The sequence below is a fragment of the Mauremys mutica genome, chromosome 23 (genome assembly GCF_020497125.1).
Source record: "Mauremys mutica isolate MM-2020 ecotype Southern chromosome 23, ASM2049712v1, whole genome shotgun sequence".
In the NCBI taxonomy this organism is placed as follows: domain Eukaryota; kingdom Metazoa; phylum Chordata; order Testudines; family Geoemydidae; genus Mauremys; species Mauremys mutica.
Genome location: NC_059094.1, coordinates 11,193,253 through 11,204,651, shown reverse-complemented (window position 1 = coordinate 11,204,651; position 11,399 = coordinate 11,193,253). Strand labels below are relative to the sequence as shown.

General features: G+C 58.7%; 1 protein-coding gene across 1 annotated transcript; it reads right to left on the bottom strand.

The window, feature by feature from the left end:
* Positions 1–906: 906 nt before the first annotated feature.
* FCN3 (ficolin 3) lies at positions 907–11,165 on the bottom strand. The gene is made up of 8 exons (XM_044998150.1): positions 10,342–11,165; positions 9,503–9,625; positions 8,644–8,688; positions 7,838–7,873; positions 6,621–6,748; positions 4,532–4,661; positions 3,963–4,097; positions 907–1,766 (listed from the first exon to the last, which is right to left on the bottom strand). The coding sequence occupies exons 1-8, from the start codon at positions 10,907–10,909 to the stop codon at positions 1,525–1,527; spliced, it is 1,407 nt and encodes a 468-aa protein (XP_044854085.1). The 5' UTR covers positions 10,910–11,165; the 3' UTR covers positions 907–1,524.
* Between the last annotated feature and the right edge of the window lie 234 nt (positions 11,166–11,399).

Below are 11,399 nucleotides of genomic sequence, written 5' to 3'. Positions count from 1 at the left end.
ATCCAGCACCTTGCTCCAACTCTAACCTCACCTGTGGATCACACGGGCTGGAAAGGGCATTGCTCTGATCAAACAAGGGGCTGAGGCAGTGGTCCCCAACCTTTTTTGTCTGGCAGGCGCCAGACGATGAGCCACGGAGGACCGTGGCGGCAGATGAGCAGCCGCCGAAATGCCACCAACAAGCGGCGTCATCCAGAGGCATCACGGCCAAAATGCCACCGAATTTCAGCGGCATTTCGGCGGATGCTCGTCCGCTGGCCAGTATGCGGGCGCACTTAGATGCCCCTGCGGGTGCCAAGGCGCCAGCGGGCACTGCACTGGGGACCCCTGGGCTGAGGCAAAGTGACAGAGAAGAACAAAGACAAAACACAGCACAACCGCATAGACACACACAGACACACACACACACAAGGCAAAACACACAACGTGCAAATATACGATAGGGTCCAGAGAGGATTTTCCCTGTCCCCACAAATAGCAGGTACTGGACACTACAAGTGGCATCGTACCAGACTAGATGGACTAGGTTAATTTGCATAAAAACTCCGGCCAAGCGATGGCCTCTGACTGGGGATGACAATGCCTATGGGCCTACGATCTCGTACAGCCTGAGCCCGAGGCTACTGCAGCCAGGGAGATGGTTCCCAGGCACTTCGCTGGGCTCCGGACCCGGCTGTAGGTGCACAGACTTGTGGTTGCCGTTGTTTCAAGCCAGTAGACAAGGTCACATGAAACTGACAAGCCAATGTGCTTGAACAAACAAAACAGGACATGGCGACCTTCAGCCCTCCCGAGTACTGGGATCAAAGGCACCGCCACAGCTGGGCAAACTCAGCCGGAGCTGCCAAAAAGCCGCTGCAGAGCGGGGAGTGTTCAAATGAGCGAGATTTCAAACCAACGGCCGGGAGTGATGCTTTTATTGGGTGCACAGAACACAGCAGCCGCAAGTGCAGCAGTATCGTATGAAAAATACACGCCAGAGCTACCCTCCACATGCGTGTAATTGGGTCTGACACGCATACACAGGCCCAACGACATGTATGTACACACACACAAAGTCTATATCAGTCGGTAGTCCTGATCTGGGCAACGCTATTGGAAAGCAGTTTCTGCAGAGGATCACATGCTACCGCGTTGTGTGGGGACATGCACTGAGCTCACTGTGGCCTATGCGTTTGCCTCTGGGCACGTGATGGCGCTAAGCTGCCTCCAGAGAATCTGGACACAACACGACTCAATGCAACGTCAGATGGCAGGGCCAGGAGAGCAAGGATCTGCCCCGTTGCTCTGGGAGTGAGGGGAGTGACTGCATCAGGAGGGCTGTCCTCACGGGACCTTGGGGATCATCCCAGGAAGGAGTCTTTTATCCCTCCAGAGATGGTGGGGGGGTGTAATTACTGGAGGCTCCTGAAGCTGCTGCAGGGGGAGAGGAAGCTGGTTTGCTGTACGAGGATCTATGAGGCAGCTCGGTCCTGCTGTCTCGGGCGTGCCGCAGATGCACAGGTTGGATGCCCACCCCCCCGGCTAGCGGAGCTTCATTTCCGTGCGTTTGTAGGGGTTGCCAACGCCCTGGCTAGAGACCCAATCGATGCCGTACCTCTGCCGCTTCTGCTCCCCCACCGCGTAGCCCCCGTTCAGGTTGGCGCGGTAGCAGTTCGTGTACCACCAGGCGCCATGCACAGAGACGGCGCAGTTCTGCGTCCCGCTGTCGTTGTCACGGTCATAGGTGGAGAAAGGCTGCCCGTTGTGGAGGCCCAGGGAGTCACCTGCGGGACACACGAGACCCCGGTGCCACAACCGCACCAAGGCATGACCTTGAGCAGCAGAGAAATGGGAGCATTTCCCTTGCCGGCTCTATATCCCTGGAGGCAGCCTGGGCTCGTGGTCTGGTCTGAGCCCAGGACTGGGATCCACGCTCCTGAGGTTTAATGCTATGGCTGTGTCATGCCAGAGAACAGACGCGATGTGCATATCACGGTCCCTTTTGGCTTGACTAGCTATGAATCTGGGAGTCCTGGGTTTGCCCACGGCGCTAGGGAGCCACATTTTTTCCAAGGCGCTAGACTGTTTTCAAGGCCTCAGCACCCACAATCGGGGCCAGATTTCCCACTGCGCTGTCGATGTGCTGAACTCGGTGGCAAATCGGGCCTTTCATGGCTTTGCCTCAGTTTCCTCAGCTGTGAAATGGGGACAATGCTAATACACGCCTACGTAGTAATGCTTAGCGTGTCAATAGCACAGTAATGAATCCTCATACACCCCAGGTGGTGCATTATCCCCATCACGTGGTGGGGCACAACAAACGCTGTGACCTACCCAGGTCACGCAGTGAGTGTCAGAACCAGGTTTTGAACCCCAGGGTTCCCTGAGTCTGGGCCTGCTGTCAGGCCACGTGGGGGCTAATTAGCTAAAGTCTGTAAAGTGCTTTGAAGCTGGGCTATTAGCAAAGCTGAGCTGTGGTTCAGATCCGTGAGCGTGGCGTTCGGGTCGGCTTTTCCCTGCCAGCAGCGCTCTCGGGGGAAGCGGGCAGGGCCGGATAGGGAGCATCTGCGTAATTCAGGCCAAGGAAATGGATTGCTGAGGCTCCTAGGGATTAATCACTTTAGTGTCCAGGAACCCTGAGCCAGCAGGATCCCCGCTGGAGGAGACAGACCCATTGTAAAGTGGGCCAGAGTGGGCTTTCCTCCCCCACCACTTTGCTGCCCCCTTACTTGGCTGGTTTAGGATGATTGTTAACCCCAATGCTCCACGGATCAGTTTGTAACAGGATGCAATCTTCAGTGCTGTCACGGGCATGTGCTGCATCCCCTCCCACCCCCCCCCCCAGCGAACGTGGGTGCCACCCACGGGAGAGTTGCGCTCGCCCTTGGCAGCGATGGGGTTAATGCCTGGAGAAGGAGGGTGGAGGGGGTTGATGCCAGGTACAGGCAGCTGCGGTGGGGCTGCCTGGGGCTTTGGATGCCAAGTGTCCTGAGCGCGTGCAATCTTCTCTACCAGGAACCAGGGGCTGCGGGGTGGGGCGGGGGAGGCCACTGCCTGAGCCTCGCCTAGCCTGTGGCAGCGATCCCAGCAGGGAGGCAGACAAGGAAGGATCCCTCTTTGCCAGATGTGGGAGCCCCAGGATAGGCGTTTGTATTTCTGTGTGTGATCGTTTGAGACCTAGATCTGTCTTTTGCATCTCTGGCCGGCTCCTCCAATCCCCGCGTGACAGTTTGAGCCAGATGTGCTGTTCCTCTGCCTACCTTAAATTGCTGGATAGCATTGCTGCGTTCCTCCTCCCCAGAAACAGCTGCATTTCTGAGGGCTCCCCAGACACCCTCCATTCTTTACCCCCCCCCCAATAGGGTTTTTGGGGCATAATCCATGGACCTACACAAAGTGCTCAGAAAGCCCCCGGGGGGCAGCACCAGAGGCGCGCCAAGGGTTAAGTATTAATGCTGATCAGTCATTATCGTGTGATTACAAATGGCTGAGCGACCCTGGAGAAGCTCAGCCCATTTCATGCTTCGCTCCATCCCTTGCTCTGGGAGTTCGGACGTATATTTCTTTGTAGGCGCAGCGAAGAGGAGTGGAACATGTGGTGTCTCTCCCACTCACACACACAATGGGACAGATTCTCTCCCCCGCCTTGGCCTCTTTGTGCTGCTCCCGCAGCGTGCAGGGGCCCAGATCCTGCTGCAGGAGGCACTGTGTAGGTCCCACAGGTCCCCCATGGCACAGAGACAGAAGGGGGTGTCTCCACAGTATATGGTGCAATGGAGACTCTGAGCTGCTCTGGACTGCAGGGCAGCCCTCAGGAGTTTGCTGGTAGAGCATCCCTGGGGTTGCTCTGATTTGAGCCTCGGAGCAGCCCTGAATCCTGAGGGCATAAAAGTGGCTTAAAGGTGCCTTTGCCCACACCCCCGCGGGCTGCCTCTCTAGGTGGCGCAGCGCAGAACGCCAGCCAGACACGCTCTCCTCACCTGCAGAGCCGCCGAGGAACGTCCCCAGAACAAGCTCGTACTTGTCCTCTTCCCCCTTGAGCTTGAAGGACCGGTAGCTGGCAAAGGAGCTGCTGTCATTAAAATTCACCAGGTCCACGCGGAGCTGGAACTCGCCTGAGGGGAAGGGACAGAGCCCCGTGTTAGCCAGGGGCCCGTTCTGGCTCCCTCTCAGCTCCAGGAGGGGGATCTGGGCCGGGGCTTCTAGTCACAAAGCAGGGAGGCTTGCCCACCGCGACGCCAGCACACCCAGGGGTGACCCTCCCTGTGAGCGACGCCGTGTCTTTGCAGGGCAACAGGGCAGAACGACCAACTGTGGGAACTGGCTGAGAGGGAGGGGCGGGGATCCCCCGGGGAAAAGGAGGGGATCAGGGGAAAGGGATATTCCCACCTAAGCTGGGCATTTCCAGCCTCTCAGAATCCAAGGGCTGGATCTAAAAGGCCTCTGACGGGTAATGGCCGCTCGCTTTCGCCCCCTGGAGAGGCCCTGTGGCATAACAGCCCGCAGGGCAGGCCAGAGCTCCCCCAGGACAGCGGCTGGGCTTCCTTACCGTCCTGGGTGAGCAGGTGGAGGTTCTCATTGCCCAACCAGAACTCGGAGAGCTGGTTCCCGAAGCCCTTCTTGTAGGCGCTCCAAGTGCGGTAGAAATCCACCGAGCCGTCCATGCGTTTCTGGAACACCTGGAGGAGAGGCGCGAGAATGGGGGCTGGGAGCTGACTCGGCTCTCATGCTCCGGCAGCCGAACTTCAGACAATAGCTGGAGCCCTGACTGAGCTGGGCCATGGAGGATCCAGCTGAGCAGCTTTGGGGACACTGGAAGTAAAGATCAACTGGGCTGTCCAGTCTCAGGCTTCAGGGCATGAGCTTGTCCCTGGCTGGGGTCAGGAAGGAATTCCCCCACTAGGATAAAATATTGCACAGTTGGATACATCATGGGGTTTTGATGCCTTTCCTTCCCCCCTCCACCTCCAAAGCACCCAGCGGTAACTATGGCTGGAGACAGGATAGAACAGGGGTCGGCAACCTTTCAGAAGTGCTGTGCTGAGTCTCCATTTATACACTCTAATTTAAGGCTTCATGTGCCAGTCATACATGTTAACATTTTTTTAGAAGGTCTCGCTCTATAAATTATATAACCAAACTACTGTTATATGTAAAGCAAACTAGGTTTTCAAAATGTTTCAGAATGTTTAATTTTATTTAAAATTAAATTAAAATGCAGATCTTATCAGTTTAGTGTGATCCTTGCCTTTGCTTTTCCTTGCTGAGTTTTCCAATGTCTGGTGGCACGTATTTGGATATTTTAAGCTGCACACAGGCTTCTGCGTGATCAGTTGTTAACCGGCTGGCAGGAGGTCAGCAGCTGGAACCCCAGATCGCCAGCTGAGGTGAGTGGAGCTGGTGGCTGGTAGGGCTGAGCAGGGCTGGAGGCCTGGACCCTGTCTGGCAGGGGGCCTGCGCTGGAACTCCAACCGGAAGCAAGGGGAGTGGGGCTGCAGCGGGGACCCTGGCTGGCAAGGGGCCAGCAGCCGGAACCCCAGAGCAGCGACTGAGCAGCTCAGCCTGTCACTGCTCTGGGGTTCCAGCCGCCGGCTCCTGCCAGCCGGGGTCTCAGCCCGCTCCCAGCCTGGGGTTCCTTCCCCCAGGCCAGCAGTGGGTGCTGAGTGGGACTGGCAGTGGGACCCCGGCTGGCAGGAGCCAGCAGCGGAAACCCCAGACTGGCAGCGGGCTGACCACGTGCCATCAAAAATTGGCTCACGTGCCATCTTTGGCACACGTGCTGCAGGTTGCTGACCCCTGGGATAGAATGATCTGTCTGGAGGTGGATCCACAAAGCAAACCAGCTCCAATTCCCACCCCGCACGTGCTGGGGAAGTACCGAGCTAGAGCGGCTCTGGACTCTGCCGCTTGGCCCCAGCACTAGCACATTCAGCGCTGGCTGTTAATCTCGGCCAAGCCAGTGCGATACTGTGAGCAACAGCCCCATGGCCTCCTTCCCCTCCACTTCCCCCACAAGTGCAGGATGTTCTGGCACAGCTATCAGAGACAGAACCATGGTCCGCATCCCTCCCATCGTCGTCCTTTCAGGGTGTCAGCCTTGCACGCCGCTAGCCACCGGGGACTCACACCATGCCTGGGTGAGTGAAGGGAAATCTTACAAAGCAGAGAAAGACACATCTGTGGGGCATGCCAGCAGTCAGGGAAAGGTGAGACAGATGCATCTGCCGTCCAGCGATTTCTCTGCTCCACTAACTCGTGGACTGATAACCCCAGCTAACTCCACAGCCTGGGTTAACTTCCTCTACCTGAACCTCTCCTGTTGGTTCAGGGAGATGCAGCGATCTTCCTTGCTTCCTGCCCTGCACTGTAGCTTTATTGCACCCTGTCAAACATTTGCCCCATCCCTCCCCAGATGCAGCTGCATTCCAGCCTTGGGTGACATGATTCCCTGTGTAGACGGGTTGTGAAGCCCTTCAGGTGAAAGGCGCTACATATGGGTAAGGAATTATTCTCTCTTTACCCCTCCCCAGCCACATCACGGCCACATTCTGCTACCCATGCGTAAATCTCTCGCACCGCACTGGGAGCAGGCAGCTCTGGATGTGACCATCGCTCCGGCGCTAGGATACTGCGTTTACCAGCCAGCCTCCGCCATCAGTGTCCATGTCGCAGAAGACCCTCAGCGGCCGGCAGTCCGGCAGGTAGATGGTGTGCCAGCCGCTCAGGAACTCCCCTTTGCTCAGAAGCTCCTTGCAGCTCTTTGGCCCTGGAATCAAGGCAGAATTTGGTCCCTGGGGAAATGTGTCTGAAGTCTCGTCTTCTCCCAGAGAGAGGGGACGGGACTGAGTGGCTGCCGATGCTGAGATCACCTCGCAGCGATAGGCGGTTACCTTGCCACCAAGTTAGCAGCCACAGCAGGCGCCAGGAACCTGGTTTAGGCTAAATGTCATTTCAGGAGGGTTTGATCTCCATGTAGTGCTTAGAACAGGGACAGCTGGGAAGGGAATGGGGTCTAGTGCTTAAAAGCGGGGGAATGCCTGTCAGGATCCCTGGATCCTAGCGCCAGCTCAGGGACGAAGTGTGGTCTAATGGTTAGACCAGGAGGAAGTGGGAGTCTGTACTCATGGGCTCCTCACTGACTCACTGTGTGCCCCAGGGCAGGTCACAGCCCCTCTGTGTGCCTCGGTTTCCCCATGTGGGGCTGATAATACTTTCCCGCCTAAGTGCTTTGAGAGCCTTGGAGGAAAGGTGTTATTGGCTATCATTCCTGGCCCGTGCGCTTTCCCGGCCGAAGGAGAGTTAAACCTTCTAAAGCAAGCAGACGAACATACACAGCCTGCTTAGTCCTCTGATGTGAAGGCTACTGCAACTGCAACAGAGCAGGACTAAACTGCTCCGGTGAGTACGTAGGGGCCGGTCCTGAAAGGGGAATATTCACCGCTCCGGAGTGACGGTCTTTTGGTTAAGGCCCTGGATGAAGACTCTGTGGAACTGGGTTTCTAGCTCTGCCATAGACTCTCTGTGTGACCTGAGCCAGTCACTTTATCTCTTTAACTAGCTCCATGGGGTCAGTCTGATGCGGGGGAGGGGTACCCCGCGCAGCTCTGCGCTGCAGTGTACTGACCTCTTCGTCCAGCGACCCCTCTTGGGCCCTGACCATCTCCCCCTGTAAAATGGGGCCAGGGCTGCTCCCTTGGCCTGCCTTGGCTGTTCAGACTGTAAGTTCGCTGGGGCAGGGCCCGTCTCCCGCTCTGTGTCAGCACGTCCCCATGCATGGCGGGTGGATGCCTCCAAGCGCTACCCTAATGCAAACACTGGTAAGTCATTTTTTTAAGCGCCGAGGAGGCAAACTCACCGTTCTGGCAGAGGAAGGAAGGGTCTGGGTGATCTCCTGCCAGTCCGAGAAACCAAAAAAAACGCAGTTAGAAAGCAAAGCTTAGCAGGCGCCCGTAGAACTTGGTTGGATGACGAGTGGAAGGTTCCTGGTTAGCTGTTTTTCCTGCTGTGTCACAGCTGCTTCTCTTGTTTGGAAGGGATGTGTATTACTGCCCTCTCGCCTTGCAATGTACGAGGAACCGCGGCCATGTGCTTGTAGTGTCTGCGTGCAACATTCGCGGCCACCGGCTCCCTGGGGACCTGAACCAAACCCCACTGAGGGCGGTGGAAAGGCTCCCTCCCACAGAGCCCCCCCACTCGGCCCCCTGCAGCATGAGAGGAGGTGGAAATGCTCCAGAGAGAGCCCATTTCATGCCAGCACAGGGGAAGGGGGTGGGGAGCCAATCCTGGACGCTGTCTCATCTCCCTGACACTGGACACCCGTCCCAAAGCTTCATTCTACCCCGGGTTCGGAGGCCTGGTCCCAGTGCCCATTGCAATCGATGGGAAGGGCTGTGGTGACTTGAGGCGGGGGGGAAATCAGGCCCGGGAGCCCTATTAGCAGCCCCGAAGGCCCCTCTTGAAAACCACAGGAGAATTTTGGCAGGACGGACTAAACCGTCTGGAACCAGAACAGATAGGAGTGGACCCCAGCCAGGCACCAGCGCCTCTTGGGGGGGGCTCCTCATCTGAATGCTAAGGCTCCTGCCTGCCTCGAATAACAACCCCCCATCGGGTGTAATCTACACCCTCAGTGCCCCCCCAAGACCATTGCTACATAGTTACCTCGGTCCCCCTTCGGTCCCGCTTTCCCGGGCGGTCCCACGGTCCCTGAAATCCAGAGCAGACGGAGAGACGCAGTGAACGCAGGCAAGTGCTTGAGTCCAGCCAAGGCGCAGAACATGGTCGGGGGGGGGAGTCCCCGGGGGCTCTTTTAAAGGGGGACAAACGGACGGACCCAGAGGTGAAAGAAGGGAAGCGCTCAACGTCCATCACTACTTGTTCCCATAGCAACCACGAGAAGCGGCTCATGGGGGCTGCCCGGCTAATCCCGGTGGACGATGCCATCGGGCCTGGAGGAGGTGAGGGGTGGGGCTGGTCAGTTGAGCCCTGTGTGTGGCAGCAAGAGGCCCCGGGGGGCGGAGGGCCCGATTCAGGGGGCGGCTGGCCCATGAAGTCGTGCCTTGTTCTCCCACCAGCGGAGGGCATGCGGTTCATCATGGACTAATCACCGCGCCAGGAGGGGCGGATCCATCAAACACACACAGTCTGCTAAGGCCCATGCACCAGCCAGGGTAACCACGGGCGATGGGGTCGCACCGGGCACCGCCCAGCGAAGGGCCCAGTTCAATCTGGGATTTGCCCCCTTAGCCAGAGATTCCCCGGCCCTGGTGACACCTCTGAGCCATTGGGCCCCAGCCTCTTCCGGTGTAAGTGGTGCATTGATGTCAGCGCCGCTGCACCAATTGACTCCAGCAGAGGATTGGAGCCATAGTGCTCAGTAGCTGCCAGAGTCCGATCCCCTTGTGACCGCTGCGTTCTCCACCTGCCCCACAGACCCGCTGGGAGCTGGCCCAAGACCACCCCACACCTGCTCCAGCTTGGGGGCAGCGCCTGTTGTGAGAGTCCCTCTCTCATCTCCTACCTCTCAGGCCCGGTTGACCCGGTGCCCCCTTTTCTCCAGGGCTTCCTGCTGCGCCTGGCGTCCCGGGGCATCCCTGTAATATGGTGAGTTTCTCAGCACCGGAGAGACCCACCACCTTCACCTCTGTGGAAACACAAAGAGACACGGGAGGAGGCACGAGCCCAGCGCCTGCTCCGGCTCGGCCCCGGCGAGTCACCTGGTGAGATGGGACCCAAAAGGCATCTACCACCATGTCCACGTTGCCTCCCTGCTCTCAGCGACCACCGGCCCCGCGATAGCCTGCGTCTTCCTACTCCACTGTCCCTGCGCCATGGCCCACCCCACAGCATCCCCCAGTGCAGGGCTGGGCTCGGTGTGGCGCTCGGAAAGAAATCCTTCCCAGGGGCACCAAGTGGATGGGCGGGCGGTCGGGGAGCTTTCACCCCATTCTTCCATCCACCCCCCGCCCCACGCACACACACTCTGGGCTGCCCATCCCATCCCAGCCACGTGGCCTTTACAACCAGCTTTAAGCTGGGAGGCAGGATTCGTTGGGGTGCATCATCCAGCCAAGCTCTCCCCATGACAGGACCTCCGCTGTGGTCCAGCCTCCATTCCTCCCGGCTCAGCTCCAGCCCATCTCCCGCTTGGAGCCCCCAAACCGATCCCCGCAGCCAGCCCAACGGGCTCCGCAGCCAGGGCCCAGCCGTCAACGCCCTGACTCAGCTACTGCAGCACTGGACCCAGCTAAATGGCTAGAGAACCACCACCACCCTCCGCCATCGCTAGGCAACATGGGTGCCTCAGAGCTCAACCTACCCCCCCCCCCATTTACAGCCCCAAAACAGAGAGTCTCCTACCTGGGCAGGTGCCTGGGTCCCCGGTTACCAGCGTCCAGGTGCAGAGCCAAAGCAGGGCTGGAATAACACTCCACATCTTCACTGTTCTCTCGTGAGCCCGTCCCTCCCCAACTGCCTCTCGGTTTATGGACGTTCCAGGAACAATGCCCTTGTGGGGAGCTTTTCCTGGGAAGTAAACCGGGCTTCCCACCATTGTTCCTAGGCACAAAAGCTTGGCACCGCCAACTACCATCCCCCAAGAGACCCTCTGGAGAGGTGGGGCCGGGCCTCTTCCTCCAGCACAGGACAGCGTGTCCTTGCCAGCTCTGGCCGTGGAGTTCTGGGCGCTGACCCCCCGCTCTGGCCATGCAGCCCTGGCCTTCAGCCATGGGGCTTCAGATGCCAACTCCTGGCTGCAGGCTCCGATCCCTGGCTCTGGCTGTGTGGCATCAACCCCCAATCCCTGGCCCTGGCCATGTGGCAGCAGGCAGAGACCCCAATCCCAGTGGTGGCCGATCCCCGGCCCTGGCCACTGAGCCTGGGCACTGCGCCTGGATGGCGACCCTGGGTTCCGGCAGGTGCTGACCATGGGCAGCAATCCCCAGCTCCAGGTGCAGATCCCCAGTCCCAGTCACACGGTAGCAGGCGCCAACCCCAGGCTCTGGCAGGCTCTGGCCCTGGATGCCGAGCTCCAGTCCTGATGATGCTGCAGCAGGCTCCAGCGGGTGCTGGCCACGGACGCTGACTCCTAGCTCCAGCTGTGCAGCAGCGGGCATGGACCCCCAAGCGCCAACCCTGGGCTCTGATCCCTGGCCATGCAGCTGCAGGTGCCCACCCTGGGCTCCAGTGAGTGCTGGCCCAGGGCACCGACCCCCAGCTCCATGCACCAACCCACACCCCCGACCAGACGGTGGCAGGTCCCCCTGCATCCATCACCCCAGGCTTCTGCTGCCTCACTCCCCATCCCCTCCATCCATCCTCCCTGGCACCCGCTGCCTCACCCCCACTGCTCGTCCAGGTCTTAACTTGCCAGGACTTGCTGTGAAAAGTGATATTAACAAACATACCAATATCACTTT

Bases quoted from the DNA above. Each gene is read 5' to 3' on its own strand.
- FCN3 (XM_044998150.1), bottom strand. From the start codon at position 10,909: ATGGTCAGCACCTGCCGGAACCCAGGGTCGCCATCCAGGCGCAGTGCC. The intron at 4,098-4,531 runs GTAAGGAAGCCC...CCTTCCCCTCAG, and splicing joins CCACCTGCTCACCCAGGACG to GCGAGTTCCAGCTCCGCGTG. The intron at 1,767-3,962 runs GTGAGGAGAGCG...TGTGTCCCGCAG, and splicing joins GTTCCTCGGCGGCTCTGCAG to GTGACTCCCTGGGCCTCCAC.